The following is an 18,595-nucleotide window of genomic DNA, read 5'->3' on the forward strand; positions in this document are numbered from 1 at the left end:
GTGGGGCATGTTTACTATCACCGATGGTGGCGATATTATTCACAGTCACACTCACTCGCTCACATAGGTTGTTTTTGGTAGTAGGACGCTGTGACATTTGCAGCTGCATTTATTATCATTATGAAAACAGTAATATCTTCCTAGTTCCTACAACAATGCAGTTCGGGGAGGCGTGTTTTAAACATTAATTACAGATAACGTATTGGAATTTGGACAAAGAGTTTGGATAAATAAGAGGGGCGGTTAGAATTCCGTAGCGTTCGTTGGTAGCTCGTCTGGCTACATTGACTCAGCATCAACAAAGCGTAGTGACGTTTAATATCAATAAGTTGCTGGTGAGTGGACTGCAGTGGCGTTATTCATGTTGTAAAATGTATTGCCAAACAGCATCACTGCAAGGACTCGGAGACAACACAGAATGCATGCCTGTATTACCGTTATTATGCCTGGCTTAGATCGGAAATTGTGTATGTGAGCCAAATTAATAGTAAAAAAAAGAGGAATACAAACAGACGATTATGTCCTAAATAGTATGATTATTTCGTTCGGTGGACTTGTTTAGTTATACTTGTTTCACATGACACACGCCTTCCAATTCTTCCTCTTGGGTTGTTAACTGTGATGTGATCTTTGTGAAGTCCAGTTGCAGCTGTTTAAATCTAGTTTAACTTAATAATTGTTTGCTTTTTTGTAGATTCACTAAAACTGTTGGTGTTGCACTAAGTGGTTAGTTTGGGACATGAGAGGCATGATCAGCTATTTAATAAATGGCACATTAATAATAATAATATATACCGTAATATTTCACACTATACTTTATGGGAAGTAACTTTTAAGTAGCTAGGCCTATTATTTTTTTTTTTACGTGATTGCATGCAGTATAATAGGCGTACGTTTGCCTGACATTTTGAAGTCATGCCCTTTCAAATAAGTGCTGTAGTGTAGTGTAGAGAAGTACCAAGGGCATGCTTATGCCCTTGCAGCTTATCAATGCGTTTTGCATCTTATCAATGCATTTGCAAGGGTAAGACAGATATCCTGTTCCTGGTAGTTGTAGTGTGAGTAATTGAGTATTATGTGTTTTGCCTGGTAGAACACAATTATCCCCAATTTAATATTTCTGTCTTATATGCTGCTTTCAAATGCTGTAGATGTTTTAATGTGGATGCTTGTGCCCCCTCTTTCCCACCCCACTCTCCTCCCCCTCACTGTCGACCTTTACCCCACATGGCAGTCCTCTTGTCAGCTGTCCAGAGACTGTTTACTGGAGTAGCCTGTCCTGGCAGCACTTTGACAGACTGCTTAACTGTCTTCATCTACTGACACGCTTAATGCATAGTTACAATGCAAATTAGACTGCATAGGTTTCCCATTTTTTTGCCCATTTTCATTTGCCTTGTTTGTTTAATGTCAGAATTGAATTGATTTAATATAGGTAATCTTTCATGAAAGTCATGCTACTTTCCTTGCTTAGTACATAATATAAACTGTATATTTGGGTGTGGTGTGGGTTTACAAAGGGGATGTACCCTGCATATTAACCACTTTCAACCTGGTGTTCCTATTTTGGGCATGCCATTATAGGCAAACTGTTTTAAAAATGTTCAAAATAGTGAAAATGTACATGTTGTGAGCTTGTAGATAAACCTTTTCCACTATTTGTTGCATGTCCAATTAATAGGATTGTGGTTAAGACATGTGCTTAATAATGCACCAGTCTTGGGTATGATTAGTCTACTCAGCATTCCTGTACCTGAGATTTCTGACCTCTCGAGTCGTCACTGATCCAGGGAAATGTCTCCCAACTCCTTTGTACCCAGTACAGAACAAGCCGAACAAGCAAAAACGAATTGCTCTAATCTAAGAATTTCTTCACTTGTTTATCTTCAAGTGTGGGGGAGGTTAATGTGTGGAGGTAGGGGGAGGTTAATGTTATCGCTTATCTCACTGACTCATAAAATCTTGACTTTGTTCTCATTGCAGTCTTAAAAGGATGTCTGCGAATGCTCCTGGTTGTAATTTTGGGATTAAGCCTGCTGATATTGTGGCTTCTGAGAAAGACTAGTAAAACTGCCATAATGCCAGGAAAAGGAGAGGAATCTTCTGGCTGTGGTACCCCAGCTACCCATGTGGAGGCGCCCACCCCTTCTCCAAAAGAACCTTCCAGATCTACCTCAAATGACAGTGAGGAGAACTGTCCTCAAGCCAGAAGTACCTCAACACCGGACACTCAACCTTCACATGCCGCTTCTGAGGTGATGCCAGAACAGCTGTTAGCATCACCTGATACCTGCCAGACCCCACCTGAAGTCACCATGCCCAAGGCCAGTGCACTGAGTACAGGCCCCAGGAAAAGGCCACCCCTCAAATTCATTCTCGGAGCGTCAGAGGACAATTCTTCAGATGAAGAGACTGTGGTCACCAAACCTCCAACTGGTGCATCTCAGCAACCGACCACCAGCTCCACTGTCCCACTGCAGTCCTTCCCTGCAGCATCAAAGACCACCTCATCAGGAATAAGGTAAGGTTTCACATACAGAAGCTTCTCATTTTAAAGTGAACTTCATGACTTAGATCAGGGTGGAATTTTGCACTATCCATGAATAGAGAACATATTGTAGTGGCCAGTCTAGAAGATGCAACTGTGGCAAGTGAGTAAATGGCTGAATTAGAGACACTAGCCCTTACCCGTTGTGAGATATTTGCCCCCCCCCCCCCCCTTGTGTCCGTGGGGGGTACTGCGCCCGGGTGCGTTTGTAATTGACTAATAAATTCATTAATAATCATTCATGTGTCAAATCGGCAAATCGGCAAATCGGCATTGACCATTCATATGGTCAATGCCTGTGTGAAAAGTGGGAGTGATTGGTGCAGGCAATGAGGAGCTACGTCAGTCACAGTGACACACAGACACACAGACAGACATTGTTAGAATTATAGTATGATTATAGTATGATGATGATGAGAGATAGATGAGATGAGATATACTTTATTAGTCTCCAGAGGAAGAAATTTGTCTTAGACAAAGGGCCCGCATGCAAGCGTAGCCCTAGTCCATGTCGCCACAGTGCAGCGCCAAATACATCTTTCTTGCATCATAGAAAAAGAAAGTAAGAAAAAGAAGGATGGGGGGGGGGGGGGGGGGAGGGGGAGAACATAGAATAGGTGAGGGGTATTGACAGAGAGGGAGGGGGGGGGGGAGGGATGGAGACATCATATCACATACAGTTGCATTGTGTAGGCACGGAACTTGGGAGGGGGGGTGGGGGGTTGGATTTTTGGATCTGCAACAAATAAAAAAAACTCTGATCTTCACACAACGCCTCAGGGGAGGGGCTGTCTGAAGGCAGGAAAAAAAAATGTTTACACCCGGGCCTAGGCTGCAGGGGGGGGTGGGGGGGGGTAGAAGGCGGCTGTGTGTAAAGACATGTGTGTCCATGAGAACAGTTGGGTGGAAAGTTCATTTCTCATGTGTTTGTGTAAGTGTGTTCCTGGCATATCTCCCCAAGGTCATGTCACGTTGCCTCATTGTCCTGCGTTATCATGGCGGGTTCAGTGGAGACGAACACGGCCCAGACGAAGACACAACAGGTGTCAGGGAGGGTGGGGGTTGAGGTGGGGGGAGGGGGGGCAGAGGATCTTGTCTTACGCTGTCTCTTCTTGTGGAGATTGTCAATTGGGGCGGGAAATCCAGATTCATGTTTAGAGCGAGGGATAGCAATATGGCTATTTCTCCTCTATGTCCGTTATGGCTCTGTCAGTCATGACACTCGGGCGCTGACCTGTTCCAAGATCGTGTCCATCTTCTGATGCATCTACAGGGCGCTGGCCTGTTCCAAGATCGTGTCCATCTTCTGATGCATCTCCCCAAGTGCCCTGCCCAACAATCTCTGCTTCAAGGCAACGAGTCTATCATGGCAGGCAGCATAGGGGCTCTGTTCAGCGTTGCCATTTTTCCAATTCTTCGGTACGCAAGACCAATGCACAGCCCAATCAGCAGAAATCTTGTCACCATAAATCCAAATAATGCCTCTTCTACGCTGATAGTCGGGGGAAGATCCATCAGGGTATTGAGCAGGCTCTCCAGAACCCAATTTACATGAGAAAAAAATGTTGTCCATCACGTACAGAGACCAGCACACTAATTCCATGATTAGTTCCATGTTTTGATAGTTTCAGGGGTTTCGAAGAGACAGTGTAGAAGAGACGCTCTGAGCAGGGAGTACAGACAGGGAGGGAGAGAGAAAATAGAGTGACCGCCCTCTTCAAGAGGCAAGCAAAGGGATGATGATGATGATGATGATGATGTGGTCACTTGGTGTGAGTGAGATGTGCTTACTTTACTGGGACAGTAGAGTGCGTTGTTGCTCAGCAGTCCATTGTCGGATGTATGCAGCCACGTTGTCATAGTGCTCCCAAATGCCCTGTCTCCATAAGCTGCCTGTGATCAGCTGACCTGTGTTATTGTTGCATGCCTCACAGCCCTGCACTATTATTGGAACAAGTGACTGCCTTTGACTTTGAAAACTGTGGTCTCTGTCCAGGACACAACACTGTTCCATGATATGCAATAATTATCAAACCTCTCCTCAGATTGTCATAATTGCACCTAATTTCTGTAGCCAGAGTAATGACAGGTTTACAGGATGGATGTTCAGGTAGTGGGTAGCTAAGTAACGGACTTCACATTGTTTTATCTGACTTGACATGTCTGTATTAACAGTACGGAAAGGTAAGAGCTTTTATTTATTTTTGGGGCGAAGTGGCCTATCCTTATCTTCATGTTTGTTTTTAGGGTAATAATCTTTTGATGAGTCCACCTTTTGTATTAAGAACCTCAGGCTGCTTGTGGTCATGCATGCATACAGCTTTCTCCAATGTGTAAAATGAAACCTTGTTTGTTACTCATAATAAAAGTTTATTATGAGTAACAAACAGGTTTCAGGTTTCAACTTGCAAATGAAGGGTTTGGCTTTAGTCTTAATAAACTTTAGTCTGATTATTTTCTCAACTGGTGAAGAACAGCTGACTTTTGTCAGGTTAGAATTCCTGATGTGGTTGTTGGCAAGTTTGTGTTCATAGCCTGATGCAGTCTGTGTACAGTGTTCCATGCCATTTCCATGTGGATCTGTTGGAACAGGATATTTTGCTTTACACATGGGAGGGGAGAGGGGAGGGACTGCTTGAGAAGAAGGAACTCATGGAAGTCTCTTTGTTGATTCTAGATTTTGTTTTAGCAAACTGCATTTTTAAGTGTGCATGAAAATCTGTCATGGAGGGAGATGGCAATGCAGCTCTCAACTGGTTTCAGTATCTCAAGAGGTTAGTGCTGTGATTAGATCTTTCTTTGTTATTTGAAACTCTTGCTCCACTTTTTGCACGTTTCCGATTTGACATTGAAACAAAAAAGGGAAGTTTGAAACCCGACCATATGAGCAGTTTGTTATCTGTTTTTGTTTGTTGCTAAGGAGGACTTATGTAGTAACATTTTATGCATGGTGTTAATTTGGCTATACTATAGTTACGTAACTGTGCAGGACTCGTCTGGAAATACCCCCCTCTCCCCGCCCTGCTCAAAGCAGTTTCTTTCCAGCAATGACTTAGTTCTGTTATCATAAAGGAATCTGAACAGTTATAAACGGTTTGATCATTAAGCGAGTACCTTAAAGACTTATTTTCTGATAAAAGATGCTTGTGATTTATTTGTATTTTTAGAATGTAACATCCAGAAGGGAACCAAGTAAAAGTCACATAGGATTAAAAAATCACACCTGTGTGAACCGAGTGGTGCAACTCCCCTCTCTCCCCCCTCCTCTCTCTCTCTCTCTCTCTCTGCTCCGTCAGATTAGCTTTATTATGAATATCAATCCGCGTCGCTGAGAACTATTTTCTCATTATTATTTTGGCTCGGTCTTTCCTTCTTTAGCGAACCTAGACAGTCAGAAGTTGGATTTGCGTCCAGCAGGTGGCAGAAATGTCACATACTTCTCTCGTTCCAATTTCACGCATGCGCACACCACTCGTGCTCACACAGGTAAACGGACATTGCTGGATGTAAGAGTGGTTGCACCACTCAAAAACAAGAGAGTAGTACAGTATAATGTCAGGCATCTCCATATTTGGACAATATTTCAACTTGATTTGACCGCTATTGACTTCCAATACATTATAAAGGTTTTAAAAAAGTTAAAAAGGGATGTGCCGATGAGACATTTTGGCCGATATCGATATCCGATATAATTAATTGCTGTTATGATCTCATTCTGTATTGAAAAATTATAATAATTTTGTCCATTCTGAAAAATGTAACGGGGTATCTGCACTGCAGGTTTAGGCAAGTCAGATTTAACTTAAATACCTATTTATATTTTTATATTGTGAGCTTGTAGATCTGTTCAAGCTGTTACTTTGGGCTTGTTTATCTGTAAAGACAGACTGATTAATCGGACCGATTAATTAATCGGTCTGATTGATTAATCGAACCGATTCGGTTTGCCGATTAATCTCCCATCAATAAAACATATTTGGGGAAAAATTTAAATAACGTCTAAAGTTCAAATCATAATGTTGCTTACCCACAATATACTGTCGCAACACAAGAGGTGTTTTAGTGATAAGTTCCAATTTCTACACAGTTCTGGCGCAGCTTTGAATGGAACTAGGTACAGTATATGGAACGATATCTACCGTGGTACTGCTTGTGTTTTGTGCATGGATTCAAGCACCTTGGTAGAGCTGTGATTAGCTGTAATGAATTAGTTCAAATTGAATTAAATTATTGAACTGAGATATGCTAGTGGTCCAGACTCCAGAGCTCTAGAAAGATTGAGCACCACTGATCTATTCCTCTCAGATGGTTGCCCTTATTCTGTTCTCCTAACTTTCCATATTAAACTCATGTTAACTGATTCATTGCAAAGCAGATACATGCGATTGATTATATGGGCACATTTCCTAATAATGGTGACTCAACCAGGCGATGCGGTGCACGTCCCCTTGAAATTCTAACTCCCTTTACCGTGTCCGACTTCCCAGTAACTGACGACATGACTCATTTTATACAGGTCATTTAGTGAACTGTTTCTCAACTAGTGGTCAATAAGAAAAAAAGATTAACTTTCCTACATTGCTAAATGCATGGTCAGGGACCACATGCACTACCGTCTTGGACCACCAGTGGTCCACGGACCACCAGTTGAAAACCCCTGCTCTAGAAAGATGATGTCAAGATGACATCAAGTCACATCATCATCATACCCTGCAGTTATGTGGGAACGCCTACCGAGTGGCAAAAAACGACTTTATGGCCTTGACAGCCCATACATCCAAACAGAAAAGTCCTATCTGATTACATTAAACAACATTAAACAACGTTATACTCACTTTGCCATTCTATTTGCCACTCACTTTATGCATGCACATACCCTCTATAGACTGACGTAGAAATCTGGATCAATTAATCAATTAGGGGACGAGACAATATTCTAGGTGGTGATGGGCCGATGGTTATGCTTTAATGTACATGATATCATGGGTAGAAGTATATTAACACTCAGGTCGGTGTTACACTAGTTCTGCCAGGAGAACAGGTCTCAAACCATAATTATACTTATACATGGTGCTACAAGGACAAGCTGAACCATAACAAGATAGGCTGTACCAGAACAATAGCTATCAGGCCTAGTGGAGACATCTAGGCTCTTACAAGATACCAAATATAATGAATTATAAGTAAGTACAATAAGTTATGGTAAAATATAAAGGTTTGTTATAATCAACCATAATAACCATTTAGTATAATTATTCTGCAATACCATCACTTTTGGTTTCAAAGCAATTTGAAGCTTTTTTGTTCAATCTAATTGGATGAGTAGAGATACTGGTACCAGCCAGACACTCTCACACGCTACTTAGGTTAAATGATACAATCTTCACCTGCGGACCCTGCATTATTCATTGGAAACTGTGTAGTCCAGGCTTAGTTAAGCTTGTCTTAAGGTCCTTGCAGACTGGATGCGTTTTTTACTCTTCCTTGACTTTTTTTAATTTCTGGATTGCAGACTTCTTGAAGTCATCACATTATTTTCAACACACACAAATTATTACTTGCTGAATGTAATGATCTACACAAGCCTATTTTGGTACCTAATGTGATTTTTCTTTTATTCATTGAATATGGATGATAAGGTTATAGCTGACTGTGTGCACTGCACTATAACAGCTCTATCGTTCCACATACAAGCCAAATAACAGTAAACTAGGGCTCCACAATTAATCAAATATTGTGATTTTGTTTCACATTTGCAAAATCTGGTAATTAATTCAGAAAAACTATTTGGAATCTGTTGCTCCTTAAGCTCATCTCCTCACGATATAACAATAACGCAGAGGGCAGAGGCCATTGTATGACACGGATAAATACAAGGAGCAACAAAGACATTAAGACAATTCGAACACTTCTTTCAACTAAAATCATCATCACCAAAATGTTTGATTAATGGTCATTACAATATTAACCAAAATAATCTGGATTATACTTTTAGCCACAATCGTGCAATGCCTGTTTTTGCAGACAATACATTAATGTTTGATTGGTTGATTTTTCATTTTGATGCCACACCCAAGAGTCTCAGGCTTGGTTTTGCCTAATCTCTGTGGGTAACAGTGTATTGCCAATCAGATTACAGTAGTAGCTAGGTTTGTGCAGATAAGGCAAGACTGAACTGGCAGCCCCAATTAGGATCGTCCTCTGTATAGACTGAACTTTGACTTTCCCTACTGATTTCCATTACTGTTGTTTCCTTGTGGTAGTTTAGCAGTTCATCTGTGTCAAAGTATTGCTACAGATCTACGGCCGGTGCTCATAAGCCTAGATGTAGGCTAGAGGTATCGTGCACTCAGATTCTGCTGCCATTTACTCATTCTTGGATCTGACATTATGGATGCAGATATTCAACGTATGATGATGTGAAGGTTAGTTTTAGACTAATGTAGGCTTCAGCATGTACTGTATGCTGACTAGAATATGTCTTCACTGTGTATATTATATAGTATCTTTTTGTTCCAGGCGCTCAATCCATAACACTGCTTTTAACCCTGTTAAAAGTTTGTGCTTTCTCACAAACTGCCTTCAGTTGGAACAAACTAATGTACATTTGAACTCTGTTGCTGTTACAGCAGTTCAAAAGCCTGATCTCACAGCTTGTTCATTTTAATTGGAGGTGTTTTTAACCTCTGACTTTAATAATATTTTCTTTTCTTTTTTTCTTCTTTTTTGCATGCCAGAACAGTCTTATAACATATCTTTCTTAATTTTCAATCTTGCCTTAATGCTGTGAAGTTTTTCTATTTGTATCTTTGTTTTTCTATAATGATATCCTGTGCATTTGATTTATTATTGAATCTTTGGTCCCTTTTAAACGTAATTCGATACCATTCCTGACTTCTTTCGAAGAGAAATAAAAGTTAATGATGATGATGATGGTGAACAACCTTTAATTTCCTACTCTAGGTCTAGCATGTCTGGCCTGCATCTGGTGAAGAAAGGACGAGAACATAGAAAAATGGATCTCCAGAGAGACTTCACTGTGGCTTCACCTGCTGAGTTTGTTACCCGCTTTGGAGGCAACCGTGTCATTGACAAAGTAAGAGACTTGGATGTCATACTGTAGATGCTGTTGGGTAGCAAGAGCATTTACAGCAGTAAATGATACCCTACCTCAAAAACCCTGTCTTTCTCAGCCAAATCCAATGCTTTCCTTTGTCTCTGTTATAGGTACTAATAGCCAACAATGGTATAGCAGCAGTCAAATGTATGCGTTCCATTCGTCGCTGGTCCTATGAAATGTTTCGCAATGAGAGGACCATCCGTTTTGTCGTCATGGTTACCCCTGAAGACTTGAAAGCCAATGCAGGTCACTTAGTCATTTTTATGTAATTTGTTTGTATGTAAATATTGTATGTATGTGGGTCAGGAGGAGAGGGAGAGAGAGGAACGTGTTTGAGTCAACTCAGCTGTATTTATTTATGATAACCATTGACTTAGACGTAGACCTGCAGTACCTACCATAACAAATTCTGTGTGTCTCTTTTTTGCCCCATAGAATACATCAAAATGGCAGACCATTATGTACCTGTTCCAGGTGGGCCCAACAATAACAACTATGCCAATGTAGAACTAATAGTGGACATTGCCAAGAGAATCCCAGTACAGGTATGTAGTCTGTTTCCATCATGTTTCTGCTCCTGTTATAATCCTGTTATACTTAAAGAATGATGTTGTCACATCACAGTTTTACAAGTAAGAAAGTGGGGGTACGGTGGTGCAGTACGACGCGGTAGCACTGTCGGCTCACAGCTAGGTCCTGGGTTCGATTCCCGCCGGGGACACTGTGGCCGCTGGGGGCGTGTTCTCTCCTCCGCGTCTTCACACAAGTTCACAGCGCCCAAAAGGGCCTTTCTGTGTGGAGTTTGCATGTTCTCCCTGTGTTCCTTAGGGTAGATACCCTCTCAAAGAACACGCAGTAATCCTTGTCTATACTGCCTCCCCCTGGTCAGTCGGGGTGCCTGATGTCGGGGAAAGGAACTGGTTAGAATAACGTGTTCCTTCCACACGCTACATCCTACGGGGGAAACACGCCCCCTGTCAAGTGATAAGAAGTGGTCTGCTCACTCCTCATGCATTGAAGGATGCATGAGTTAAGTTCGAGGATGTCCCCTGGTTGGCAGAGGGAGAGTAGCGCCAAGGATTACAGCTTAGGCATTGACACCGGGTGAAAAAATGGGTTACAAAAATCGTAGGATAATTTATTTTGGTTAAATGGGTGAAATTCGTTTTTTGTGTATAGTTCCCCTCGTGTGGTATAACTGGTCCGCACCTGTTACGACCCATGTCTAGGGAAAATGGGGTACATAACATGTAAAGTGACAGGAAACCTCACTCAAAGTTGAAAAGATTGTACTTGCTCTCTTCAAAAAAAGTCTTACAGAGTTACAAGGGTTTGTTCGCAGACTGGCTCATTCACATTGATGGAAGTTAATCGACTTTCAAATAGATAAGCAATCATTTATAATAGAGGATCAATAGTAGACAATATTATAAATAGCTGAGTGGCACAATATAACTTACAGTGATGTGGTTTCCCTCAAAATGAAATGGAGAGACAAAAACAATAAACTTAACCTAACTAAACCTAACAAAGCAGACAAGATGGAAAGCTACAACTAAAACCTAACGTTCCTTCCGGAAGGAAACTAACATAAAACGAAAGGAAAAGTAACTTAACCAACACAACGAAAAGTACAACAGCTAGTGCCTATGGGTTAGCGGTGTCATCATTACAAAAGTAATGTCAAAGTACAACATGCTGAATGATGTCTTAGGCGACGACTCTGGCCACGAGTCGTCACATGACCGGTCTAGCCAATGAGGTGGGATCAACATCTCACAAGGTTTCCACCGGTTCTCACGAGGTATAGCGAGCGAGAAGGGACATTCTTTATCTGGACTTGAGAGAACGGAATCAGTACACACAGCAGCTACCAGGGCTGCTGACAGTCCTAATACACACTTAGCTCCATAGCTGTAAGGAGCAAACTAATCTAGCGTAAATATATATATATGGAAATCATTGATATCAATGAGGTCATTGGTACTGGTAGGCAGGTGATCTGTCCATAGTCTATATATTATGAGCATTAGTAAGAAGAAGCAATTGTTGAAGATGAGGTTGAAAATGGGTGTTTCTTTAATAAATTACTTATTTTCAACTAACATATGACATGTTAGTCTTTGTCCGATTGGTGCCTAGTGGAAACTGTCGTTTATCACTTCTAACAGGCTGTCTGGGCTGGATGGGGTCATGCCTCGGAAAATCCCAAACTGCCTGAACTGTTGAACAAGGCGGAAATATCATTCATTGGTATGTTCCACTCTCAAAAGGCACTATATAATCTTTTTTATTTGTTAATTTGCTTTGTTTAAACCTGTTGTCTAATCATTTTCAGGGCCGTCCAGTAAGGCCATGTGGGCTCTGGGTGATAAGGTGGCTTCCTCCATCGTGGCCCAGAGTGCTGGCATTCCCACATTGCCGTGGACTGGATCAGGTGACGCACTATTCAGCGCATTATCTCAGTTGTGTCATGCTGCCTAGAGCCATACTTTTATGGTTATACAATGGAGTCACGTGCAGAAAATAGCCGATCTACAAGCTCACAACACGCTGTGGATGCAACGCATTGTGAGCATTTAGATCTGCTATTTTCACAGATCACACCAATGATGTATGTAAACTTGCTGTGTGTTATGTTCTGAAATTACATGAATCATATCAGTGCTTCTGTAGGTGTCCAAAATAAGGTTTTGCAGTAATATACTGTATATGTCAGCATTTCCATCTTCTCACCTTGCATTTGTTTGTGCTCCAGGTCTGAGGTTGGACTGGCCAGAAGAAGACCAAACACAAGGCAATGTAATCAGTGTTCCTCCAGAGGTCTACGCTCAAGGCTGTGTGTGTGACGTAGATGAGGGTTTGTTGGTAAGGATTATATAAGCAAAGATATCCAGGCTTGAGCCATTCCTTATAACCTATATATCCTATATTACTTCTTATGGGATACATTCTGTCTTTTTGTAGATATAAATTTGCATATCATGTGCTTTTTCCATGCAGGATGCTGAAAGAATTGGTTATCCGGTTGTGATCAAGGCCTCTGCGGGTGGAGGTGGGAAGGGCATTCGGAAGGTGGAGAGTGCTGATGATTTCCCCAACTTCTTTAGACAGGTTTGTCTTCTTTAGACAGGTCATCTTAATGCTGCTTCTCAGTTAAGTATTTTGGATTTGTTTGTATTTTGGTGATGATGGACCTGAAGATCTGTAGCGTTTCTCTCTCTCTGGCTTACACTTTGGCTGCAGGTTCAGGCTGAGGTGCCCGGCTCGCCCATCTTCATCATGCAGCTGGCCCAGCATGCCCGCCACCTGGAGGTCCAGATCTTGGCTGACCAGTATGGCAGCGCTATCTCCCTGTTTGGACGAGATTGCTCTATCCAGAGACGGCACCAGAAGATCATTGAAGAGGCTCCTGCCACTATAGCAGCTTCCTCAACATTTGAGCAGATGGAACGGGTGAGCTGCTTTATGGATGTTATGTGCAACCTCAATAAACTGTAATCGTTTAGATATTCCGAGATCATCTTCATATTCTTACAAGTCTGATGCCTCCTCTATGTTCTAGTATGCAGTTCGACTGGCAAAGATGGTAGGCTATGTGAGTGCAGGAACTGTAGAGTACCTCTTCTCGGAAGACGGAAGCTTCCACTTCCTGGAGTTGAACCCACGCTTGCAGGTTGAACATCCCTGTACAGAGATGATAGCAGATGTGAACTTGCCTGCTGCACAGTTACAGGTAACTTACCCTACTGGGTAGGATAATGACTCCATAGGAATGAAAATATGTCATGATGCTATGAATCACTCTCCTGCAACTGACAGTGCACATAGAGTTGCACACCTGCCTCATTTTAATTCACCGTTTCATCTCTGCTAGATTGCGATGGGCATTCCCCTCTACAGGATTAAGGACATCCGCTTGCTTTATGGAGAGGCCCCATGGGGCGACGGCACCATAAACTTTGAAGCTCCAGAATGCATCCCATGTCCAAGAGGGCATGTCATAGCTGCTCGCATCACCAGCGAGAACCCCGATGAGGTGGGACCCACAGTTTTAGCATGCAATACCTGGCACTAGGTTATTCATTATTATAATATATTTTGTAATGGCTCAGACCACTGATCTCAGTGATCTGTTCTTGTGGTTGTCACTTACAGGGGTTCAAGCCCAGTTCAGGTACTGTCCAGGAGTTGAACTTTCGGAGCAGTAAAAATGTCTGGGGTTACTTCAGTGTTGGGGCCACAGGTGGCCTACATGAGTTTGCAGACTCCCAGTTTGGACATTGCTTCTCTTGGGGGGAGAACCGTGAGGAAGCTATTTCGTGAGTCTCTTTATTGTTCTGTTGCTGCAACAATATCTAGATTAGTTGCTATTGTGAGTGCTTCATGTAATGTCTATTTTGAGCTAATAAGACATAAGGCAATTACTGTAGGCAATATCTGACCATGATGAAACAACTGGCTACCATATTATAGAGCCAGACCGATATCTCAGCCATTATTTGATGTTTTTGACAACATAGATTATGCTGTTATGCAGCCAACGTGTCCCAATTATTTGACCTTGTTTAAACATTTAGCAAAAATGTAATTTTTCAGAAACATGGTGGTTGCCATGAAAGAGCTGTGCATCAGAGGAGACTTCAGGACCACAGTTGAATACCTCATAAAGTTGCTGGAGACGGAGAGCTTTAGAAACAACGACATCGACACTGGTTGGCTGGATCATCTCATTGCAGAGAAAGTTCAGGTAAGTTACTCATAAGGCAAAATGTTTTTTTATTTAAAGGGGATACAGTATAACTTTAAGTTTATGTTTTATTAGTCTCTTGGTTTTATGTGATGTCATGAGCCAACTTCTCTTTCGGTAGGCTGAGAGGCCAGATACCATGCTGGGCATCGTCTGCGGGGCATTGCACGTCGCTGATGCCAATTTTAGAAAGTGCATGTCTGACTTCCTGCATTCACTGGAAAGGTCAGGAACATGCCATTTCCCCTTCACGCTTTTATGTGCTTCGAATGTTACAGTAGATCTTTTCCCTAAAATCTGATTTTTATACCTCTGCAGGGGCCAGGTGCTACCTGCGGACAGTCTGCTCAACTCTGTAAATGTGGACCTGATATATGAGGGGGTGAAATTCTGCCTCAAGGTATCTGAGACTTCCAACTCGTCCAGTCTGTTCTGTTCAACTCCCCTGTTGCTTTATTTTCTAAGCAATAACATCTCGACTGTGTCCGTGGTCCCGTTAGGTTGCTCGTCAGTCCCCAACAACCTATGTCCTCATCACGAATGGTTCAGACATAGAGATCGATGTCCACAGGCTGAGTGACGGTGGCCTTCTGCTCTCCTATGACGGCAGCAGCCACACCACCTACATGAAGGAAGAAGTGGACAGGTGAGGCTGTCTACTAGAATCAGGATGGGACTGAAAACACGGTGGAAGAAGCAATAAAGTTTGTGTTTATGTGAAGTGTACACACAAACTGATCCATTCTGGTCCTGCAGCTACCGCATCACTGTTGGCAACAAGACATGTGTCTTTGAGAAGGAGAAGGATCTCACAAAGCTGAGGTCACCCTCTGCTGGTAAACTGCTACAGTATATGGTTGAGGACGGAGGCCATGTCTCAGCGGGATACGCCTATGCCGAGATTGAGGTGAATGAGAAATTATTTGGTAAAACAATCTTCAGCCATGTTTCTTTTTCCATGTGCTTTAATAGACTTGCTCTGTTTTGTGGATTTAGGTGATGAAGATGGTGATGACCCTGACTGTGCACGAGCATGGTTGTGTCCACTTTGTGAAGAGACCTGGGGCGGTGTTGGAGCCTGGCTGTGTGGTGGCCAGTATGGAACTGGATGATCCTAGCAGTATCCATCTGGCAAGTTTACCCCCACATCACCAGCTGTAGTGTGTACATGAATGATATTACTCAGGAATTCATAGTGGTGTTTGTCAACTACACAAGCCATTTTGAACTATTTTAGCGCCACCTGGTGGTCACCAGTTTTGTTGCCACCGAAGCCCATTATAAATAAATAAAAGAAAGAAAATGTAATTCTATTGTGCATGTCATGTGCATGTCAAAATATGGATTAGAAAAAGAAAAGAAAAAAAGAATATAATTTTCTTTGTTTGTTTTTTCAAGAAATCCGTCTTATCGTCCTTGGCAATCAGTGCATAATTGGATTCATCTCGTCTTGTCGTCCCTGGCATTTAAACTTAAAAGCCTGTGTTTGTTTTTTCCTAATATAATATATGAATCCACTGGCTGGTCTTGTTTGAAAAAGCTAGTTTAATGCCACATGTTATCCATGGCCTATACTGAATTCTCTTTTTTTTTTCTTTTTTTTCCTGTGTGTTCTGCTGTCATAGGTGGAGCTTAATAGTGCGTTACTACCACCCCAGCCGCCAATGCCCATCATGGGCCAGAAGCTTCACCAGGTGTTCCATGGTGTGCTAGAGAACCTGGTTAAAGTAATGGATGGTTACTGCCTTGCTGAACCCTACTTTAGCAACAAGGTAAGTAACTTGGTTAAAGTCATGGATGGTTACTGCCTCGCTGAGCCCTACTTTAGCAACAAGGTAAGTAGGAATCTTTCTGCTGTAGATTTTTGAATGAGGTCTGCTTTCTTTGTCAGTTACATGAGGAAGTTATGATTTTCTGTGCAGCTGAAGCAGTGGGTAAATACCCTGATGACGACGCTAAGGGACCCTTCCCTCCCACTGTTGGAACTCCAGGAGATCATGACCAGTGTGGCAGGTCGCATCCCCCCAGCTGTGGAGAAGGCCATCCGTAAAGTCATGGCACAGTATGCTAGCAACATCACCTCTGTCCTCTGCCAGTTCCCTAGCCAAAGGGTGAGGGTTTCATATTGAAGAAATACTGTCTTTGTTAGATTTCTAAGGAGACCCGATGCCCAAAGATGGCATCACAATGTTGATTTCCCTCTCTATCTCAGAATGCAAACAGTCCAAATGTAAACCACTTTTGCTAATAAAAACCATTGCATGGGGTGCATACTGCACTGTGATATTTTCCACTAGTTCATGAATGACTGCATTCTTATGCTTATAAGTCCATTATAGTACATCTGAATGAAGTTTATCTACATGAATGTCAACGTCTTTCTGAATCACCAATCATTGTCTCCTTCGTTTTTATCTCATGCTTTGCTTCAGATTGCCAATATTTTGGACAGCCATGCAGCCACCCTGCAGAGGAAGGCTGACCGAGAGGTGTTCTTTATGAATACTCAGAGCATTGTGCAGCTGGTGCAGAGGTTAGTTTTTGGTTAAGTAATTGTTTTCTTTCTTTTTAGACAAGACAACTGAATTGCCCAGCAGTAATTCACGCTGATTGTGTCAATGAAAAGGCTGTGGCTAATGACTTTGTCACAGGTACCGCAGTGGAATCCGAGGCTATATGAAGTCTGTGGTGATGGACTTGCTGAAGCGCTACTTACAAGTGGAAACTCAATTTCAGCAAGGTTAATATTTATTACTGTTTGAACTCACAATTGAATTAAAGGAAATGCTTAAAACACCAAAAGGGGTTCCCGCCCAAAATGGGTTAAAGATTGACAATACTTGCTATGCATCCCATAATCATACTTTTATCATACTTTTTTTTGTCAAATTTGAAGTTGGTGGAATCCAAGATGCATGTTCCTAAGCTTGTATTGTTTTTTTCCTTCCGCGCCTCAAACAGCTCACTACGACAAGTGTGTCATCAAACTGAGAGAGCAGTGCAAGCCCGACATGACGCGTGTGCTCGACTGTATTTTCTCTCACGCTCAGGTCTCCAAGAAGAACATCCTGGTCACAATGCTTATCGTAAGTGTTCAGTCAACATCGATACTCGCATACATAGTTGAATAACATTTTTATTTGTATAGTGACTTGACATGTCTTGACATAATATTTAGGACCGACTTTGTGGAAGAGATCCTACCCTAGCAGACGAGTTGATGGCCATACTAAATGAACTCACGCAGCTCAGCAAGGTGGAGAACTCCAAGGTAGCCTTGCGGGCAAGACAGGTAAGGCCATGAGCATGGTATGGTTTTGTCTCAGTCAGATATTTGAATGCTGTCCCTATGTTTAGGTACTGTATATTAAAGAACCATTCCAGGGGGTTGGCATGTTTAGCCTATTTACTTGCGATATAGTTGACAAATTAAAACTAGACATGTTTGATTCAAGTCATTGGATTCCATTCATTTCAGTATGTTATTACTATCAACGTGCAGAAATACAGTGAGCTTTATGGTCCTTTGGTGCCCAAAGGTGTGGATTCATTTGAAAAGTCAAAAAATAAGCATTAAAAGGAAAATTGTACAATATATTACCAAAGCTGTGATTAGAAATGGCATGTATTGACACTGGTATGGTACATTAAGTGTATTGCTAGTAGTAACATACTACTGAGCGAGTTTTAAAATCACTAATGTTTGTGTTCCATAGGTGTTGATTGCCTCTCATTTGCCATCCTATGAGTTGAGACATAACCAAGTGGAGTCCATCTTCTTGTCTGCGATTGACATGTACGGACACCAGTTTTGCCCAGAGAACCTGAAGGTTAGTTTGTGGAGGGTTTACAGTATACGTTTATTCTTTATAAGTTTTAGATTGTTGAGGGTCAATAAAATGATGGGGGTTTTCATTTCTTACAGAAACTCATCCTCTCTGAGACTTCCATTTTTGATGTTCTTCCCAATTTCTTCTACCACACGAATCGGGTTGTGTGCATGGCTGCCTTGGAGGTATAGTAAGCATTGTCAATGATAGAGACTTAGCCCAGTGGCGGCGCCTGAAATGTAAATCCTAGCACTGCTACTGCAACCTCCTTGCTTGTTTACACGATTATACATTCAGGTGATGCTGTTCAGCATATCTATTGATTAATCTATCTGTCCTCTCTGCAG

General features: G+C 42.0%; 1 protein-coding gene across 4 annotated transcripts in view; it reads left to right on the plus strand.

The window, feature by feature from the left end:
- Nucleotides 1–56: 56 nt before the first annotated feature.
- acacb (acetyl-CoA carboxylase beta) overlaps nt 57–18,595 on the plus strand; it is a 31,804-nt gene continuing 13,265 nt past the window's right edge. For 2 of the 4 annotated variants that reach the window (XM_083784484.1, XM_083784485.1), the window contains exons 1-27: nt 57–335; nt 1,984–2,521; nt 9,512–9,644; nt 9,776–9,914; nt 10,104–10,213; nt 11,840–11,921; nt 12,007–12,105; nt 12,427–12,536; nt 12,672–12,782; nt 12,915–13,124; nt 13,234–13,404; nt 13,546–13,707; nt 13,827–13,990; nt 14,268–14,418; nt 14,540–14,643; nt 14,737–14,818; nt 14,919–15,064; nt 15,175–15,325; nt 15,415–15,549; nt 16,044–16,190; nt 16,341–16,529; nt 16,851–16,951; nt 17,070–17,158; nt 17,380–17,504; nt 17,597–17,710; nt 18,135–18,248; nt 18,344–18,433. In XM_083784484.1, coding sequence (XP_083640610.1) covers nt 2,004–2,521; nt 9,512–9,644; nt 9,776–9,914; nt 10,104–10,213; nt 11,840–11,921; nt 12,007–12,105; nt 12,427–12,536; nt 12,672–12,782; nt 12,915–13,124; nt 13,234–13,404; nt 13,546–13,707; nt 13,827–13,990; nt 14,268–14,418; nt 14,540–14,643; nt 14,737–14,818; nt 14,919–15,064; nt 15,175–15,325; nt 15,415–15,549; nt 16,044–16,190; nt 16,341–16,529; nt 16,851–16,951; nt 17,070–17,158; nt 17,380–17,504; nt 17,597–17,710; nt 18,135–18,248; nt 18,344–18,433 — 3,747 coding nt within the window. In that variant the 5' untranslated portion in view covers nt 57–335; nt 1,984–2,003. Of the gene's footprint in view, nt 336–1,983; nt 2,522–4,552; nt 4,733–5,186; nt 5,323–9,511; nt 9,645–9,775; nt 9,915–10,103; nt 10,214–11,839; nt 11,922–12,006; nt 12,106–12,426; nt 12,537–12,671; nt 12,783–12,914; nt 13,125–13,233; nt 13,405–13,545; nt 13,708–13,826; nt 13,991–14,267; nt 14,419–14,539; nt 14,644–14,736; nt 14,819–14,918; nt 15,065–15,174; nt 15,326–15,414; nt 15,550–16,043; nt 16,191–16,340; nt 16,530–16,850; nt 16,952–17,069; nt 17,159–17,379; nt 17,505–17,596; nt 17,711–18,134; nt 18,249–18,343; nt 18,434–18,595 lie in introns of those variants that run through there. The other 2 variants (XM_083784487.1, XM_083784486.1) reach the window with 2 other exon arrangements.

The sequence above is a fragment of the Protomyctophum parallelum genome, assembly GCF_964188405.1.
Source record: "Protomyctophum parallelum genome assembly, chromosome: 15".
Taxonomy (NCBI): domain Eukaryota; kingdom Metazoa; phylum Chordata; class Actinopteri; order Myctophiformes; family Myctophidae; genus Protomyctophum; species Protomyctophum parallelum.